We start from the raw sequence: 21079 nt of genomic DNA, 5'->3' as shown, positions 1-21079 counted from the left end.
ATCATTCCTCTCCATTACAAATGTATCAAAATCAGAAGTTTTATCCCATAAATCCATGTCCTGGGTTCATTGCCTTTTTCACAAAGTAAAACCTGACATTCACTACATTTCTCTGGCAGTTTCCTGAATCAACAATTAATGTATACAAATTAGTTTTTGCTAGAGGTTTTAAAAATATGTTTTTATCTTTTTTATAAAATAAAAGACTTCATGTAAAAGAAATTTTCCATTTTAGACAAATGTTGTCACTAGATGTCTGGTAAGACATCCCGGTGCCTTTTAATATAATTCCCACAGCTCAGAACTCAGGTCTCTGGCATATCCAAAAGATGACCCCACCCCCACACTTGCTGCTGATTTCCATTCACTTACTTGGCCCTCTCTCCTCTTTTCTCCCTATACCTGATTCCTACTCTCAACTTCCCTTCCCCATCCCTTCTTCCTTCAAATTCCCCCTCTTTTTCCCTCCATCTCAGATGGCTTTTATTTCCCTTTCTGAGTGAGATTCACTCATCCACCCTTGAGTTCTCCTTGTTATTTAGCTTCTTTGGGTTTGTAGATTTGTTGGGTTTGGGGTGGAAGCTGAGAAAACTCATTTCAGAGAAAGAAGCTTAAAAATGAAAGCTGTATTCCCTGTGTGCGGAAGGAGGTAACCAGGTAGGGATCTGATTCACATTCCTGAACAGAGATTGTACAACCTTTTTCTAAGATGAGAACACAAAACAAGGGGAAATAGAGGGGGAGCATTGCATTGACCAATCATATGTTTACACAACGAAGTTAACTTTGGCGACTGGACCTTATCTGGGTCATCTGGTTTCAGGGTCTTTGAGTCAGCTTTTGCACTCAGGTCCCCTCCTGAACTCTGAATTTAGAATGATAAGGAACAAAGGAATGGGTTAGCAGCATGCAGTCAATTAAGTCAAGACAGGCAGCACATTTAAAATGTGAGTGCTGTCTTAGTGTTTGTATTCCTGCACAAAACATCATGACCAAGAAGAAACAAGTTGGGGAGGAAAGTGTTTATCCAGTTTATACCCTCCACATTGCTGTTTATCACCAAAGAAAGTCAGGACAGGAATTCAAGCAGGTCAGGAAGCAGGAGCTGATGCAGAGGCCATGGAGGAAAGTTTCTTACTGGCTTGCTTCCCCTGGCTTGCTCAGCTTTCCTTCTTTCTTTTCTTTTTTCTTTTTTTTTAAATCAAGATTTATTACATTTTTTAGAAATTCTACTCCACAATCAAAATCCTTAGGTCATTCTAGAGTACTAATGAGAGTGCCTGCCACAGGATTCCTGCACAAGCAGATTTGAGGCTCAACTTCTGCAACACAAAGAGTCAATCTGTTGTAAAACAAATACCAACTTCCATCTGAGATAGTCAGCTTCTCCTAAACATCAGTGCATTCACTGCTGATGATCTTCAGCTTACACTGAAAGCCATATGCCAACCCATCTTAATTCTTGTCAGAAAAACAACAAAAAGGTACCTAATCTAGTACAGCATCCTCAGCCATCCAGGGACCAAATTCCAAATCAAAGAGACAGAGAATACTGTATAGGTGCATGTTCCCAGTCATGATCAATATACCCAATATCTTGATGCACTCTGGGGTTCAGTGGATACCAACATCATTTATGACTTCCAAATATACATGTACTCACCCCACTAGCCACATAGTGTAAAGTACTTTACCTCATCCCCAGACTGCAAACATTACCTGATACTTTAAAGGGACTCTTAGGAGGTTTACTCTAAGTATGTGTATGAACAGGAGTGGGGCAGCGTGGACAGAAAATTGTGGGCTCAGTACACATCAGAGTTAAGCAGATAAAGGATCACCAATTTCATGAAAGACACTAGAGATGAAGAGCACAGCCAAGTGCTGAGTTCTCCTTCTAACTTCTTGTAACTTGTGAAAATTAGAAAGGTCAGTTCTGTATCTGTGACTTCTACAGAACTACCAAACCTGACAAGGGACTGACAAAAGGCTGTGATCTACAAAAGCATCATTCACATGGTACAAATATATAAAAACACACTGACAAATTTCTTAATGTGACATGATTCTGCAGTCTTGCTTTATTGTTGCCCCTCCTGCCACACAGTGTGACAGAGGACATCAAAAGTGCCAGAAGGAGGACATCAGAAAGCCTCTAGGGACAGGAATCTCCCTGCATTGCAGACATTTCTCCAAGAACTGCTTCAGACGTAGGAAAGAGCCCATCTGTCCTGAGCTCGTGATGGCTTCAATTCTGGGCAAGTAGTCCTCTTCGATGAGAAGTATCATCTTCCAGAACTGGACCTGGTACTGCTTCAGGAGGGTATTCCCACACACCTCCAAGAAGTCAAACAGGAGAGTAGCTGTCACATCTGAGAGAGGCTCCATGTTTAAAATCTGTGCCAACCAGCGCCAGCCGTGATTTAAGCCATGAGGATGAGCTTCCTGCTGGTTTCCATAGGGCCACTGGAACTGGATGATGGCAGCATACAGACGGATCATCCCAGACATTCGTTTTAGAAACTTGTCCTGTGGCTCAACCTTAGAGTCTATCACTTGGTAGCCAAGCATCCGTTGATAATCCTCCAAAGACATTCCTTCCTTGAAAGCTGGGTAGAAAGGAACAGAATAAGGGCACTTCTTGTGGAGATGAGCAAGAATGAGGTCTCCCACTTTGGGGTGGAGCATCCAGATACCAGATGCCACGGCTGCGATGGGGAATGCCGCTTCGTGGTGAGAGGCCACTTCCTCCTCCCCTTGTTTCACAAATTCCTCTGCCAGTTTGTACTGGACAAAGTCCAGCCCCTGTGGGTTAAGATTGACAGACACAGAACGCTCAGCAGATTGGACAGGCTTTCCAGAGAGTAGGCTATGGATCTTGTCAAAGACCTCTTTCAGCTTTGAACCTGTGATGGTAGAGATCTGACTCACTGGGATGGTAACTGCCTTCTGCAAGTCCATTTTTATCATTTGGGTCTGACTGTCCTTGCTGGTGTCCAGGTCCTCAAATGCCAATACACATTTGGCAGAAGCATCTTGAAGCTGTTGGTACCACTGCATTGTACTATCTTCTGCTTTCACTTGTAGGTCTTCATTTTGCATTCCTACTGGGCGTAGGCTGGGTACCAAGGTCTGGGTGGGAGCCCCTGGCCCTTGCTGTACCGGTGACTCCCGGGCCTCCTCTTCATTCTTCTTCTTCTTCAGTTCAGAGGATCTGGTGATCTCCTGCTTCAAATTTGAGAGGAGTTGCCGCGTTTCCTGCAGGGCTCGCTCAGCCTCAGCTTGGTTCTCTGCTGTGGAATAACCGTTCTCCAATGTGGTGTGAATGATGCCAGAGATGAGGACACACAGTTGGCTGCCCCGGGTCTGGAAGGCAGCCATGTTCGCACTGAGCTGGTCTTTGTGCAGACTGGAGGCATTCAGCCGCTGGTTGAGGAGCAGGACCTCCTCTTGCAGGGTGTACAGATTCCGCAGACAAACCTGGCTTTCCTCCTTCCGAAGCTGTTCCTGCTCTGCCTGCTTCACATGCTGCTGCTCTGCCTCTGGAAGATTTAGGTTGAGAATCTTGGCTCTGTGGCTATGCTCAGCTTCCAACTTCTCCTGAGGGCCCAGGTCTTCTCTGGTACTCTCCTCCATCACTTCCTCTAAGTCCTGGAACTCCTTATGCAGCTTTAGCTGCTTCACCCCCTCAAACCTCTCAGCTTGCTTGTTCGTAGATCCCAAGACTAACAGTTCAGGGATGGTCCCACCCACAATGGGCTCTCTCTCCCACCCTTGATCACTGATCACGTTACAGTGGGATCCCCCAGGGAGGCATTTCCTCAAGAGATGCTCCTTTCTCTGCCATAACTTCAGTTTGTGTCAAGTTGACACAGAAAACCAGTCAGTACAGGTGTCATTGTTATGTAACAGTATGTAACAGCAATGTCACCCTTTACATCATTTCCTGGTTAACAGACAAACATGAAACATTGGACAAAGCAGGATAGGAGTTGGGTTCAGGGACTGGGAATATGAAATCCGTTTTGACCCTGTTAGCTAGGTAGAATATGTCCTTTTGGGTATGAGGTACCTAATTCAGGATGATATTTTCTAGTTCCATCCATTTGCCTGCAAAGTTCACGATGTCTTCGTTTCTTTTTTATTATTATTATTTTTATTTTTATTTTCTATATTCTTTGTTTACATTCCAAATGATTTCCCCTTTCCCAGATCCCCCCTCCCCATATGTCCCATAAACCTTCTTCTCTCTTCGTTTCTAATAGCTGAATAGTATTCCATTGTGTAAGTGAACCATACTTTCCGCATCCATTCTTTGGTTGAGGAGCATCTGGGTTGCCTCCATAACTGTCCTCTGAGAAGCCCCACCCAGCAGCTGACCAAAACAGATGCAGAGAACCATCGCCAAATATAAGACTGTGCTCAGGAAGTCTTGTGATAGAGTTGGAGGAAGGATTGAAGGCCCTGGAAGGGTAGGGACTCCCACAGGAAGAACAACAGAATGAACTAGCCTGGACCCTTAGGGAATCTGAGAGACTGAACCACGAACAAAAGAGCATACACTGGGTGGACATAGGCCCCCTGCACATGTGTAGCAGATGTGCAGCTTGCTCTTCATGTGGGTCCCCAACAACTGTGGCAGGGGCTGTCCTTGACTCTATTGCCTGCCTGTGGATCCTATTCCATAACTGGGCTGCCTGATCTGGCCTCAGTGAAAAAGGATGTCCTGAGGAGGGGGTGGCTCCCAACTTCTCACAGAAGAAGGGAAGAGGGAAGGGGGAAGAAGCTAGGAGTACTGGGAGGAGAGCAGGCTGAGATGGGTATGTAAAGTGAATAAATTAATTAATGGAAAAATAAAATAATTTTTTTAATTAAAAAATATATTTATGCTTTCTATAGGTTTAGATTCACATATATGTTAGGTTGCTTAAAGATAAAAGCAGCTTGGATGGCAGTAGTATCAGAAAGAAGACAAATCACCTTATTTTCCTGTTAGCTTTGAGTTCCACATTCAGAATTTAATATTCATTGCATTCACAGATATTTATTTGTAAGCCTGAAAAGTATGAGTCCTATATGTTCTTAGCAGTTAGTAAGTAGCTGGCATCTGTCAATGTTGAGCATTGACAAAGAGTATGAAAGTAAAACAGAATTATTTTATTTTTCTCCTTCTCCTGAAAGAAACTTCTAACAGTATTGGTAGTTAAGTGACTGAGAGACACACGCCTATGTGCCAATTGATTTATCATTCCAGCAACCTTCGGACCTTACCTCCTCGTTCTACAGATTCTTATCAACTATTTTTGTTCTTATACATTGGTTTTGAGGCTTCTAAGATTTCTTTGCCATAGAACCTCAAATTTTCTATCATAATTTTAAGTTATTAATTTACTAGATACATATTTCATTTTACATTTTCATTATTAAAATATATTATTTATCTTAGTGCTTATCACATGTTTGCTTTACAATGTGTGTGTAGTCATGCAAAGTTTTATTATTTTCTGAATTTTCTGAATTTTTGGAGGCTCCTCATTTTGTATTTGTGTTTGTTTCTTTTTATTATATACAAAAGAACTTAACAAAAAATAAGATGATCTTGGCTCTTGAGTCAAAAATAGTAGACAATCCACAGGTATAGTACATTATATATTTCAGATTAATCAGGTATCTATATAGTGTTTTGAGGAGAAATTATGATTTATAAGTGTATTTAGGTCTTTCTTTTATGATGATCAGGGCCCAATAAAGATTCTTAATTTACATAAGCCTACCTTCTGGTAAGATAGTAGAGATATCTGTATTAATTCAGCTAGTTTAAGTTTGAACTTTTTTTTTTTTTGAGCTGTCCTGTTTTACAGACTTCTAGTAAACCTTTTCTTCAGACTTAATTACATTGATATTTGGACAAATGCACATTGTTTTTAATAAATGTGTCTTTTAGGCAGTTGGCCATGTGGATTAATTATTTATTTATTTTTGTTTGTTTGTTTGTTGTTTAGTCTCAGCATGTTAATTTGGTCTTTGGAATTATTATATCTGATACATTAGTGATCATTAATCACTAACTATAATTAATTTTTTTTCTTTTTTTTTATTCGATATAATTTATTTACATTTCAAATGATTTCCCCTTTTCTAGCCCCCCCACTCCCCGAAAGTCCCGCAAACCCCCTTCTCTTCCCCTGTCCTCCCACCCACCCCTTCCCACTTCCCCGTTCTGGTTTTGCTGAATACTGTTTCACTGAGTCTTTCCAGAACCAGGGGCCACTCCTCCTTTCTTCTTGTACCTCATTTGATGTGTGGATTATGTTTTGGGTATTCCAGTTTTCTAGGTTAATATCCACTTATTAGTGAGTGCATACCATGATTCACCTTTTGAGTCTGGGTTACCTCACTTAGTATGATATTCTCTAGCTCCATCCATTTGCCTAAGAATTTCATGAATTCATTGTTTCTAATGGCTGAATAGTACTCCATTGTGTAGATATACCACATTTTTTGCATCCACTCTTCTGTTGAGGGATACCTGGGTTCTTTCCAGCATCTGGCAATTACAAATAGGGCTGCTATGAACATAGTAGAACATGTATCCTTATTACATGGTGGGGAGTCTTCTGGGTATATGCCCAGGAGTGGTATAGCAGGATCTTCTGGAAGTAAGGTGCCCAGTTTTCGGAGGAACCGCCAGACTGATTTCCAGAGTGGTTGTACCAATTTGCAACCCCACCAGCAGTGGAGGAGTGTTCCTCTTTCTCCACACCCTCTCCAACACCTGCTGTCTCCTGAATTTTTAATCTTAGCCATTCTGACTGGTGTAAGATGAAATCTTAGGGTTGTTTTGATTTGCATTTCCCTAATGACTAATGAAGTTGAGCATTTTTTAAGATGTTTCTCCGCCATCCGAAGTTCTTCAGGTGAGAATTCTTTGTTTAACTCTGTACCCCATTTTTTAATAGGGTTGTTTGGTTTTCTGGAGTCTAACTTCTTGAGTTCTTTATATATATTGGATATTAGCCCTCTATCTGATGTAGGATTGGTGAAGATCTTTTCCCAATTTGTTGGTTGCCGATTTGTCCTCTTGATGGTGTCCTTTGCCTTACAGAAACTTTGTAATTTTATGAGGTCCCATTTGTCAATTCTTGCTCTTAGAGCATACGCTATTGGTGTTCTGTTCAGAAACTTTCTCCCTGTACCGATGTCCTCAAGGGTCTTCCCCAATTTCTTTTCTATTAGCTTCAGAGTGTCTGGCTTTATGTGGAGGTCCTTGATCCATTTGGATTTGAGCTTAGTACAAGGAGACAAGGATGGATCAATTCGCATTCTTCTGCATGCTGACCTCCAGTTGAACCAGCACCATTTGTTGAAAAGGCTATCTTTTTTCCATTGGATGTTTTCAGCCTCTTTGTCGAGGATCAAGTGGCCATAGGTGTGTGGGTTCATTTCTGGATCTTCAATCCTGTTCCATTGATCCTCCTGCCTGTCACTGTACCAATACCATGCAGTTTTTAACACTATTGCTCTGTAGTATTGCTTGAGGTCAGGGATACTGATTCCCCCAGATTTCCTTTTGTTGCTGAGAATAGTTTTAGCTATCCTGGGTTTTTTGTTGTTCCAGATGAATTTGATAATTGCTCTTTCTAACTCTGTGAAGAATTGAGTTGGGATTTTGATGGGTATTGCATTGAATCTGAATAGTGCTTTAGGCAAAATGGCCATTTTAACTATATTGATTCTACCGATCCATGAGCATGGGAGGTTTTCCCATTTTTTGAGGTCTTCTTCCATTTCCTTCTTCAGAGTCTTGAAGTTCTTGTCATACAGATCTTTCACATGTTTGGTAAGAGTCACCCCAAGATACTTTATACTGTTTGTGGCTATTGTGAAGGGGGTCATTTCCCTAATTTCTTTCTCAGCCTGCTTATCCTTTGAGTATAGGAAGGCCACTGATTTCCTTGAGTTGATTTTATAACCTGCCACTTTGCTGAAGTTGTTTATCAGCTGTAGGAGCTCTCTAGTGGAGTTCTTTGGGTCACTTAGGTAGACGATCATGTCGTCTGCAAATAATGATAGTTTGACTTCTTCCTTTCCAATTTGTATCCCTTTGACCTCCTTATGTTGTCGAATTGCCCGAGCGAGTACCTCAAGTACAATATTGAAAAGATAAGGAGAAAGGGGTCAGCCTTGTCTGGTCCCTGATTTCAGTGGGATTGCTTCAAGTTTCTCTCCATTTAGTTTGATGCTGGCTACCGGTTTGCTGTATATTGCTTTTACTATGTTTAGGTATGGGCCTTGAATTCCTGTTCTCTCCAAGACTTTAAGCATGAAGGGATGCTGAATTTTGTCAAATGCTTTTTCAGCATCCAATGAAATGACCATGTGGTTTTGTTCTTTGAGTTTGTTTATGTAGTGGATTGTATTGATGGATTTCCGTATATTGAACCAACCCTGCATTCCCGGGATAAAGCCTACTTGATCATGGTGGATGATTGTTTTGATGTGTTCTTGGATTCGGTTGGCAAGAATTTTATTGAGTATTTTTGCATCGATGTTCATAAGGGAAATTGGTCTGAAGTTCTCTTTCTTTGTTGGATCTTTTTGTGGCTTTGGTATCAGCGTAATTGTGGCTTCGTAGAAGGAATTGGGTAGTGTTCCTTCTGTTTCTATTTTGTGGAATAGTTTGAAGAGTATTGTTGTTAACTCTTCTTTGAAGGCCTGGTAGAATTCTGCACTGAAGCCATCTGGTCCTGTGCTTTTTTTGGTTGGAAGACTTTCTATGACTCCTTCTATTTCTTTAGGCATTATGGGACTGTTTAGATGCTCTAGTTGGTCCTGATTTAATTTTGGTATTTGGTATCTGTCAAGGAAATTGTCCATTTCCTCCAGATTCTCCAGTTGTGTTGAGTATAGGCTCTTGTAGTAGGATCTGATGATTTTTTGGATTTCCTCAGTTTCCGTTGTTATATCTCCCTTTTCATTTCTAAGTTTGTTAATTTGGATACTTTCTCTGTGCCCTTTGGTCATTCTGGCTAAGGGTTTATCAATCTTGTTGATTTTCTCAAAGAACCAGCTCCTGGTATTGTTGATTTTTTGTATGGTTCTCTTTGTTTCTACTTGATTGATTTCGGCCCTGAGTTTGATGATTTCCTGCCTTCTACTCCTCCTGGGCGAAATAGCTTCTTTTTGTTCTAAGGCTTTCAGGTGTGTCATTAAGCTGGTAATGTATGCTCTCTCCATTTTCTTTTTGGAGGCACTCAGGGCTATGAGTTTTCCTCTTAGCACTGCTTTCATTGTGTCCCATAGATTTGGGTATGTTGTGTTTTCATTTTCATTGTGTTCTAAAAAGTCTTTAATTTCTTTCTTTATTTCTTCCTTGACCAAGGTATCATTGAGTAGAGTATTGTTCAGTTTCCACGTGTATGTGGGCTTTCTGTTGTTTCTGTTGCTATTGAAGACCACTTTTACTGCATAGTGATCAGATAGGAGGCATGGGATTAGTTCTATCTTCTTATATTTGTTGAGGTCTGTCTTGTGACCAATTATATGGTCGATTTTGGAGAAGGTACCATGAGGTGCTGAGAAAAAGGTATATTCTTTTGTTTTAGGATAGAATGTTCTATATATATCTGTTAAATCTAATTGGTCCAAAGCTTCAATTAGTTTCATTGTGTCCCTGTTTAGTTTCTGTTTTCCTGATCGGTCCATTGAGGAAAGTGCAGTGTTGAAGTCACCCACAATTATTGTGTTAGGTGCAATGTGTGCTTTTAGTTTTAATAAAGTTTCTTTTACGAAAGAGGGTGCCCTTGCATTTGGTGCATAGATGTTCAGGATTGACAGTTCTTCTTTTTGTATTTTTCCTTTGACCAGCAAGAAGTGTCCCTCAGGGTCTCTTTTGAGGACTTTGGGTTGAAAGTCAATTTTATCTGATATTAAAATGGCTACTCCAACTTGTTTCCTGAGACCATTTGCTTGTAAAATTGTCTTCCAGCCTTTTACTCTAAGGAAGTGTTTGTCTTTGACCCTGAGGTGTGTTTCCTGTAAGCAGCAAAATATAGGGTCCTGTTTACGTATCCATTCAGTTAGTCTGTGTCTTTTTATTGGGGCATTAAGTCCATTGATGTTAAGAGATATTAAGGAATAGTGATTGTTACTTCCTATCATTTTTGACGTTATTTTTTAAATTTGAATGCTTAACTTCTTTTGGGTTTGATGAAAGGTTACTATCTTGCTTTTTCCAGGGTGAAGTTTCCCTCCTTGTATTGGTGTTGTCCTCCTATTATCCTTTTTAGGGCCGGGTTTGTGGATAGATATTGGGTAAACTTGGTTTTGTCATGAAATATCTTAGTTTTTCCATCTATGGTGATTGAGAGTTTTGCTGGATATAGTAGTTTTGGTTGGCATTTGTGTTCTCTTAGAGTCTGCATGAGATCTGCCCAGGACCTTCTAGCCTTCATAGTCTCAGGTGAAAAGTCTGCTGTGATTCTGATAGGTCTTCCTTTATATGTTACTTGGCCTTTTTCTCTTACTGCCTTTAGTATTCTTTCTTTGTTTAGAACATTTGGTGTTTTGATTATTATGTGACGGGAAGTATTTCTGTTCTGGTCCAGTCTGTTTGGAGTTCTGTAGGCTTCTTGTATATTCATGGGCATCTCTCTCTTTAGGTTAGGGAAGTTTTCTTCCATAATTTTATTGAAGATGTTTGCTGGCCCTTTAAGTTGTAAATCTTCACTCTCATCTATGCCTATAATCCTTAGGTTTGGTCTTCTCATTGTGTCCTGGATTTCCTGGATATTTTGGGTTACAAGCTTTTTGCATTTTGCATTTTCTTTAACTGTTGAGTCCATGGTTTCTATGGAATCTTCAGCATCTGAGATTCTTTCTTCTATCTCTTGTATTCTGTTGTTGATATTTGCATCTCTGTCCCCTGATTTCTTCCCAAGGCTTTCTATCTCCAAAGTTGTCTCCCTTTGAGTTTTCTTAGTTGTTTCTACTTCTGATTTTAGATCCTGGATGGTTTTGCTTAGCTCCTTCACTTGCATGTTTGTGTTTTCCTGTAATTCTTTAAGAGATTTTTGTGTTTCGTCTTTCATGACCTCAGCCTGTTGACCAAAGTTCTCCTGTATTTCTTTAACAGATTTTTGTGTTTCGTCTTTCATGACCTCAGCCTGTTGACCAAAGTTCTCCTGTATTTCTTTAAGTGTTTTTTGCATTTCCTCCTTGTTGGCTTTTGTATTCTCCTGGATTTCTTTCAATGATTTTTGTGTTTCCCTTGCAAGGGCTTCTAACTTTTGATCCATTTTCTCCTGAATTTCTTTATGTATGACCTTCATGTGTTCCTGTACCAGCATCATGACCAGTGATTTTAAATCCAAATCTTGTTTTACTGGTGTGATGGCGTATCCAGGACATGTTGGTAGAGGAGAATTGGGTTCAGATGTTGCCATATTGCCTTGATATCTGTTAGTGACGTTCCTGCGTTTGCCTTTTGCCATCTAGTTCTCACTGGTGTTAGTTTATCTTGTCAGTGCTGGACTCACCAGTGCAAGCTGCCCCTTCCCAGTTGGCCTCTGGTGCACAGCTTACCTCCTGCACTGCTTGTAGACAGTGTGCTGCTGCCCAGGCTGTTCAGATCCCAAAGCAGGCACCCGAAGGCTCCCGCTGGGGCCCGCTGGATTCACTGGAGCACACTGACTTCTCCCAGCTGGCCGCCCGGAAGCCCAGCTAGCCACTTGCAGGACTTGGAGATGTAATGCTGCCGCCCAGACTGATCTGGATCTGGAAGCGGAGAGAGTAGAGCTAAGGGCTTCTGCCTGAGGCCTTGCCCCAGATTGTGTCTGTGGAGCAGATGGAGCCCGTGTGCACTCCCAGGGAGTGCCGATGGTGTATGCTACTGTGACCTCCCCTGTGTTCCGCTCACTCCGCTGGGCAGTTGATCCGCCAACCGGGCTGTCGCACACAAGGTTAGCCTGGCCGCCCAGTCCCTGAGTCCAGGCAAAAGCCTGGGAGGCCAAGGTCCGAGCAAAGTTCCCCTAGGGCTATGACTGTTAATTGGGTCTGCCAGGTGACTAGGATGGCGGGCGTGCGCGCCCGCGCTCCCTGAAAGCGCCGGGAGAGTCTGCTTTGCTAAAAATCACCTGGGCGGGTTGACTCACAGATGGCCCACCAAGCCGCCCAGTTCTTGGGGTCAGTCCTGTGCCTTTTGGGGCCTGGACCCCCCGCTTTGTTAGCCTTAGGCTATGCCTGTTACAGGTCTGCCCGCCTGAGCTCTCTGTCGTCCTGCAGGCAAAATGGCGGCGGCGCGCTTGCAGGCCTGGGCAAAAAACCTCCTGGCTGGGTTGGCACCCCGATGGCCCCCTGACCCGCCCAGGGCCTGGGTGCAGGCCAACGCCCGTCGGGCTCAGACCACCGTGGTGTTGGCCTCGGATTATGTTTGTGTACCTCAGTCTGTCCGATCCCTGGAGTACGGAACCAAGATGGATGCACCTCTCCTGACTGGTGGAAGGCCGAGTTCTGAAGTGGCCTCCGTGCAGGAAAGGCGCCGCACAACTGCTGCTGCTTGCTGCCCGGCTGGTCAGCGAAGGTCAGTGGTCGTGGGCGCAGGGCCTAACTGGTCCCTGTGACGCCTTGGTTCCACTGCTGATGGCCCTTCAGCTGGAGCAGCCACTGCTGCCACTGCCGCCGCCGCCGCCGCCGCCTTCCTCTATAATTAATTTTTAAAAAATCCCTATATTTATTTTATGTTTATGCGTGGTTTTTTTTTTGAAGTTCACATTGTTATTTTTTTAAATATTTTTATTTTCTATATTCTTTGTTTATATTCCAAATGATTTTCCCTTTCCCGGATCTCCCCTCCCCATATGTCCCATAAACCTTCTTCTCTCCATCCATTCTCCAATCACCTCCCTCCTTTTTATCTCTGTCTTTATATTCCTCTCCAGTGCTAGATCAATCCTTTCCAGGATCAGGACCTTCTCCATACTTCTTCATGGGAGTCATTTGTTATGCGATTTGTGCCTTGGGTATTCAGGGCTTCTTGGCTAATTAATATCCACTTATCAGAGATTGCATTCCATGTGTATTCTTTTGTGACTGGGTTACCTCACATAGGATGATATTTTCCAGATCAAACCATTTGCCTAAAATTTTTGTGAATTCATTGTTTCTAATTGCTGAGTAGTATTACATTGTGTAAATATACCACATTTTCTGTATCCATTCCTCCATTGAGGGGCATCTGGGTTCTTTCCAGCTTCTGGCTATTATAAATTAAGGCTGCTATGAACATAATGGAGCATGTGTCTTTATTGCATGCCGGGGAATCCTTTGGGTATATGCCCAGGAGAGGTATGTATCTCAGAGAGTAAAGTGCATGCAATGCCATTGGAGGACAGGAGAGGGTGCTGGAGTCTCTGGAACCAAAGTAATAGTGTTAGTCACCATATTTCAGCGGTGATAAGCGGATATTAGCCTAGAAACTTGGAATACCCAAGATATAATCCACACATCAAATGATATCCAAGAACGGAGGAGTGGCCCCTGGTTCTGGAAAGGCTCAGTGCAGCAGTGTAGGGCAATACCAGAACAGGGAAGTGGGAAGGGGTGGATGGGGGAACAGGGGGAAGAAAGAAGGCGTATGGGACTTTCGGGGAGTGGGGGGGGGGGCAGAAAAGGGGAAATCATTTGAAATGTAAATAAAAAATATATCAGAAAAAAAAAACAAACACAAAAAACACTGACTGCTGTTCCAGAGGTCCTGAGTTCAATTCCCAGCAACCACATGATGGCTCACAACCATCTGTAATGGGATCCAATGCTCTCTTCTGGTGTGTCTGAAGACAGCAACAGTGTACTCACATACATAAAATAAATCTTTTAAACAAGAGAAACAGAGAGCACAGGTAGGACCTCTGCAAGAGCAGCAAGGGCTCCTAAACACTGAGCCACCTCACTCCAGCCTACTGTTCAATTTTTCTTAATTGGAAATGTTTTGAAAATTGAGATCCTGTATCTTCTTGCACCAAAATTCTTTAAATTCTTGAATCTCTGCAATTTCAAAACCATTTACTGGTCGTATTATTTCAGAAGACAAACAAATTGAGAATGCTGATTAAGGAGTTTCTGCTCAGAAGACAAAGGAAGGTTTTTGGTTTGTTTGTTTGTTTTTTGAAGATTCAGTCATTCACACATATCAAGGTGGCTACAGCAGAGATCCAAGGGGGCAAGGAACTTGGCAGAGTCATCCATGTGGTGCTGATTTTGTAGTCATAAAATAATGAAGGGAAGGCTGCTGAGGCTAAGCAATCTGTAATAGGCAAGTCCTGAGCAGCCACTCCTTAGAGCTGTGATGGTAAAGTTTCTGTGGCAGAGGAGATCCTAGGATATTGAGGGCACAGTTTAACTAAGCATGCCACTGTCTAGTAAGCTTCAGACAGAACTGAATAAAAAGTAGCCAGTGGGGGCTGGAGAGATGGCTCAGTGATTAAAAGCACTGACTGCTCTTCCAGAGGTCCTGAGTTCAATTCCCAGCAACCACATAGTGGCTCACAACCATCTGTAATGAATCTGATGCCCTCTTCTGGAGTGTCTGAAGACAGCTACAGTGTACGTGTATATATATATATGATAAATAAATCTTTTAAAAAAAAGTAGCCAGTGATCTGAGCACTAGCATTTCCATTGTTCTACTTCTCAATAGTGGATGTAATTGATCAGCTGCCTCAAGCTTTTGCCTTCTTCATTCTTCACCATGAATGATTAGTCTCTCAAACTGTGAAACAACATAAATTCTTTCTTACCTTAAGTAGCTTTTACCAGATATTTTGTCACAGCAACAAGGAACTAATACGTAGACTTTACCAAATTTAATGAAAAACCAATTATAATATGTGTAACCACCTTTCTAATTATTGGTGCCATCTTTTCTATTTCTTTTTGAATCTGCTTTTTCAATTGAGCTCATATGTAGTCAAGTTCATAACCAAAACTAGCCTTCAAATATATTACCAAGGAGTGAGATATCTGGATCATATTATTGTCCTATGTTTATTGTTCTTAGGAATCTTATCTTTTCTAAAGTTATCTTAATTTTTATTTAAAAATTCCTTCTTGTATTTTCTTTTTTCTCTATTTTCTTTACATCATTTTCACAGCCTCCCCCCCAATCCCACCCTCACATACCCTGTACCCCATTGCCCCCTCCCCTTCTCCTCAAAGAATGGGAAGTCCCATGGGTACCAACTTGCTCTGGCACATCAAGTTGTAGCAGGACTAAATATATCCTCTCCAACTGAGGCCAGACAAGAAAGCCCAACTAGGGGAAAGAGATCTAAAGGCAGGCAACAGAGTCAGAGACAGCCCCCACCCCAACTGTCAGGGGCCCACATACTGAAAAAGCTGCACATCTGCTACAAATATGTAGGGGGCCTAGGTAGAACCTGTGAAAGCACTGTGGTTGGTGGTTTAGTTTCTGTGAGCTCCTTGGCTCGGGTTAGTCAGGTCTTGTTGTGGTGTCCTTGAACTGTCTAGTTCACCCAATTCTATCCTACACTCTTCCACAAGACTCCCTGAACTCTCTTCTCCCCATACATGTGCCCACCTTGATTCCCTCCCTAACCCTTCTCCTATCAAGTTTCCTTCCACCTCTAGTATGTATTTCATATCTCCTTTGAGTGAGATTTAAGCATCCTCCATTTGGTCCATCTTGTTACTTAGGTTCTTTGGGTAGCATGCTTATCTTGTATTTTATGGCTGATGTTCACTTATAAGTGAGTACATACCATGTGTGTCTTTCTGGGTCTGTGTTATCTCACTCAGGATGATATTTGTAATTCCATTCATTATGCTATTATATGATATTTTGCTATGGGTCTCTGCATCTGTTTCCATCAGTTGCCTCTCAGAACACAGTTATGCTAGGTTCCTGTCTACAAGTATAACAGAGTACCATTAATGGTGTCAGGGATTGGCTCTCTACATGGGAGTAAGTCTCAAGTTGGGCCATTTGCTCAGGCTTTGCTCCACCTTTATGCCTGCACATCTTGTAGGTAGGACAAATTTTGGGTCCAAGGTTTTGTGGGTGTGTTGTTGTTTCCTTTCATCTACTGAAAGTCCTGCCTATCTACAGGAGGCATCCACTTCAGTCTCCATATTCCCAGCTGCTAGGAGTCATAGCTAGGTTCATACCCAAAGATAATCCAGAGTTTCCTCTGTCCTAGGTCTCTGACTTATCCCAATGATGCCCCACACAAAGATTTTGGTTTTCTCTCTCAACCCTCCCTCTCTTCTCCCCATACATGTGCCCACCTTGATTCCCTCCCTAACCCTTCTCCTATCAAGTTTGCTTCCACCTCTAGTATGTATTTCATATCTCCTTTGAGTGAGATTTAAGCATCCTCCATTTGGTCCACCTTGTTACTTAGGTTCTTTGGGTAGCATGCTTATCTTGTATTTTATGGCTGATGTTCACTTATAAGTGAGTACATACCATGTGTGTCTTTCTGGGTCTGTGTTATCTCACTCGGGATGATATTTGTAATTCCATTCATTTACTTGTGAAATTCATGATGTCTGTTTTTAATACCTAAATAGTATTTCATTGGGTAGATATACCATGATTTCTTTATTCATTCTTCTGTTGAGGGACATCTGGCTTGTTCCCAATTTCTGGCTATTATGAATAAAACTGCTATAAGCAGAGACGAACAAGTGTCCTTTAGCTATGTTGGAGCATCTTTTGGTGTATGTGCAAGAGTGGTATAGCTGGGTCTTTAGATAGATCTATTTCCAATTTTCTGAGGAACCTCCAGATTGATTTCCAGAGTAGTTGTACCAGTTTGCAATTCCACCAACAATGGAGGAGTGTTCTTCTTGCTTCACATCCTCTCCAGCATCTGCTGTCACCTGAGTTTTTGAACTTAGTCATTCTGGTTAGTGTAAGATGGGATCTCAGAGTTGCTTTGATTTGTATTTCCCTGATCACTAAGGACATTGATCATTAAGTGCTTCTTGGCCATTAGAGATTTGACTGTTGAGAATTCTCTGGTTTTGTAATACATTTTAAAATTTGGCTATTTGGTTTGTTGGCATCTAATTTCTTGAGTTCTTAATATATTTTGGATATTAGTTCTCTATCAGATAATTTTTTTTAACTTCACTTTCTTATCACCATTAATTTTTATAGTCACATTTAATGTGTGTTGAGATGCAATCAGTGTATTTTTAATTAGAATTTATTAGATGGGAAAATACAGTAAGCATTTACTCACATGTCCACTGAGAATTTGGTTTTCTTATTTTGTGCCATGTGAGTTCAGATTACTTGTCCAAGTCTTCATTAGACTGTTTACTTTTGTAATTATATTGTCTTTTTGAGTTATATAGGTACAGTAGACATGAAACCTTTATCAGAAGATTACTTGGCAAGTATTTTCTCCCATCTGTACATTGTCTCTTCATTGTTCCTTTGTTTCTTTTACATTAAATAATCTTTTGGTTTGATATACTTTAACTTCACAATTTATCTTTCATTTCCTACAGTTTTGGATTCCAGATAAATTTGTTGGAATCAGCAGGCAGCAGCAGCTCCAGAAAGACCACACCAGGTCAAACAGTAACTTTTAAAAATTTTTCTATATTCTTTGTTTACATTCCTAATGATTTTCCCTTTACCGGTTCCCCTCCCCCCATAAGAACCATAAGACCTCTTCCCTTTGCCCATTCCCCAATCAACCCCTTCCTACTTCTCTGTTCTGGTAATCCCCTACAATGCTGCATCAAGCCTGTAAAGGAGCAGGGCCCTCTCCTTCCTTCTTCTTGGGAATAATTTGATATGTGAATTGTGTCTTGAATATTCAGAGCTTCTTGGCTAATATCCACTTATTAGTGACTGCATTCCATGTATGTTTTTTGTGATTGGGTTACCTCACTTAGGATGATATTTTCCAGATCCAACCATTTGCCTAAGAATATCATGAATTCATTGTTTTTAATTGCTGAGTAGTAGTCCGTTATGTATATATACCACATTTTTTTGCATCCATTCTTCTGTTGAGGGATACCTGGGTTCTTTCCAGGTTCTGGCTATTATAAATAGGGCTGCTATGAACATAGGGGAGCATGTTTCCTTATTACATGCTGAGGAATCCTCTGGGTATATGCCCAGGAGTGGTATAGCAGGGTCCTCAGGAAGTGTCACGCCCAGTTTTCTGAGGAACCACCAGACTGATTTCCAGTGTGGTTATGCCAGCTTGCAAACCCACCAGCAGTGGAGGAGAGTTCCTCTTTCTCCACATCCTCACAAACAATGCTATCTCCTGAGATTTAATCTTAGCCATTTTGACTCTTGTGAGATGAAATCTCAGGGTTGTTTTGATTTGCATTTCCCTAATAACTAATGATGTTGAACATTTCTTAAGGTGCTTCTCAGCCATTCAAAATTCTTCAGGTGAAAATTCTTTGTTTAGCTCTGTAACCCATTTTTAATAGGGTTATTTAGCTCTGTGGAGTCTACCTTCTGGAGTTCTTTGTATATATTGAATATTAGCCCTCTGTTGGATGTAGTGTTGGTAAAGATCTTTTCTCAACTTCTTTGTTGCCATTTTGTCCTTTTGACAGTGTTCTTTGCCTTACAGAAACTTTTTAATTTTATGAGGTCCCATTTGTCAATTCTTGATCTTAGAGCATAAGCTATTGGTATTCTATTCAGGAACTTTTCCCCTGTGCCCATGTGCTTAAGACTCTTCCCCAGTTTCTTTTCTATTAGTTTCAGTGTGTCTGGTTTTATGTGGAGGTCCTTGATCCTCTTGGAGTTGAGCTTAGTACAAGGAGATAAGAATGGATCAATTCACATTCTTCTGCATGCTGACCTCCAATTGAACCAGCACCATTTGTTGAAAAGGCTATCTTTTTTTCCACTGGATGGTTTCAGCTCCTTTGTCAAAGATCAAGTGACCATAGGTGTGTGGGCTCATTTCTGGGTCTTCAATCCTTTTCCATTGGTCAACCTGCCTGTCACTGTACCAATACCATGTACTTTTTAACACTATTGCTCTGTAGTACTGCGTGAGGTCCTGGATACTGATTCCCCCAGGAGGTTCTTTTAATGATAAGAATAGTTTTGGCTATCCTGTGGTTTTGTTGTTGTTGTTATTCCAGATGAATTTGAGAATTTCTCTTTCTGACTCTATGAAGAACTAAGTTGGAATTTTGATGGGGATTGCAGTGAATCTGTATATTGCTTTTGGTAAGATGGCCATTTTTACTATGTTAATCCTGCCAATCCATGAGCACAGAAGTTTTTTCCATTTTCTGAGGTCTTCTTCGATTTCCTTCTTCAGAGACCGGAAGTTATTGTCATACAGATCTTTCATTTGTTTGGTTAGAGTCACACCAAGATACTTTATATTGTTTGTAGCTATTGTGAAGGGTGTCATTTCCCTAATTTCTTTCTCAGCCTGTTTATCCTTTGAATATAGGAAGGCTACTGATTTGCTTGAGTTGATTTTATAACCAGCCACTTTGTTGAAGTTTTTTATCAGCTGTAGGAGTTCCTTGGTGGAGTTTTTTTTGGTCACTTAAGTAGACTATCATATCTTCTGCAAATAGTGATAATTTGATGCCACAGCGGCTCCAGTAAATTCTGTAAGACAAAGTTTTACAGACTGAGGTGAGAAATGTCTCCTGGAGCTCTCCGTAACACCCCTATTCAGAAGTCGAAAATCCCACCTGGCAATTTTCTAAACTCTCCCCTTTCTTAGTAGCCAGGACTAAGAAAAACCAAGCAAATTAAGATGTAAAAGAATCCATCTTGCAGTTACTAGCCAGAAAATTCTGCAATGCTTTGCTCCAGTTGTTTACATAATTACATTTACCTCCCAACAGTATGTAAATGCAGTATGGCTCTGACACTATGGTATGAAAAGCATTAATTAACACTGTGGTATAAATATATTTCACCTGTCTTAACTATATATTAGCTTATAAGTCATTGAACATAATTTAAAAGATATAATGCTATTAAGAAGTGGCTAGTTTAACCAGCAACACAAGAAAAATACAAGTTGCTTTTGTTTTTTGACCCTCATAGTCACCGTTGCAGGACAGGTGGATTTGAAACAATAGGCCCAGACTAGAAGATATTTAGGTCTGAAGAAGCTTACATAAGTCCTTGCTGAACAGGTGGGTGTTGGGCAAGTTAGAATTTACATTTGAATTAGTGCAAAGCTCAGAACTGCCTCAATGGAAGCTTGTGAGGAACTGCTTTTTGTCTTGCAGACCCCACCTAGGGGGGTCTTTGGCCAAAACAACATTTTTAGCTTATCCAGGTGTGATTCAGGATACTTATTACTCGTGGAGACTCATTTAGATTCAGGGAGTTTGACAAAATGCCCTTTTAAAGTCTCTTTAAAAGTTTATATCAAGAAGATTGATGTTGTCAGTGTTTGAGCTTCTAAATTTGTTACAAGGAAGTTTTACCTGGTTGATTTTTTACTTCCTTGTGCCAAATGGTTATGCTAATTGTTCCTTGTGCTTGCTTTACTGGATACATAAATGTCAATCCCTAATGCTTAAAAGCTCAAGCCCCAAAACAGAAAAATACATTCAGATTCAAACCGCCTCTGTGGTTGTTCTGTCTGTCATCCCACAGAACCAGTTCCTCTCCTAAAATCCAGAGTTACCCCTGGGATCTGAAAGTTCACGGCTGGGACCATCCGTGGCTGTTTGATTTCTTCCTTTCCAATTTGTATCCCCTTTGACCTCCTTATGTTGTCTAATTGCTCTAGCTAGAACTTCAAGTACTATATTGAAAAATTATGGAGAGAGGGGGCAGCCTAGTCTAGTCCCTGATTTTAGTGGAATTGCTTCAAGTTTCTCTCTGTTTAGTTTGATGTTGGCTACAGGTTTGCTGTATATTGCTTTCACTATGTTTAGGTATGGGCCTTGAATTCCTGTTCTTTCCAAGACTTTTAGCATGAAAGGATGCTGAATTTTACCAAATGCTTTTTCAGCATCTATTGAAATGACCATGTGGTTTTTTTCTTTGAGTTTGTTTATGTAGTGGATTGATTGAACCATCCCTGCA

At 41.1% G+C, this 21079-nt stretch overlaps 1 protein-coding gene across 1 annotated transcript; it reads right to left on the bottom strand.

The window, feature by feature from the left end:
• Positions 1-2121: 2121 nt before the first annotated feature.
• Positions 2122-4308, bottom strand: LOC127674535 (mRNA export factor GLE1-like). Its single transcript, XM_052170270.1, has 2 exons — positions 4300-4308; positions 2122-3849 (listed from the first exon to the last, which is right to left on the bottom strand). Exons 1-2 carry the CDS (start codon positions 4306-4308, stop codon positions 2122-2124), a joined length of 1737 nt encoding a protein of 578 aa, XP_052026230.1.
• Positions 4309-21079: the final 16771 nt, after the last annotated feature.

This window comes from Apodemus sylvaticus, chromosome X (genome assembly GCF_947179515.1).
Source record: "Apodemus sylvaticus chromosome X, mApoSyl1.1, whole genome shotgun sequence".
NCBI classification, from domain to species: domain Eukaryota; kingdom Metazoa; phylum Chordata; class Mammalia; order Rodentia; family Muridae; genus Apodemus; species Apodemus sylvaticus.
Note: the sequence above shows the minus strand (reverse complement) of the source record. Positions and strands in the feature narration are given on the sequence as shown.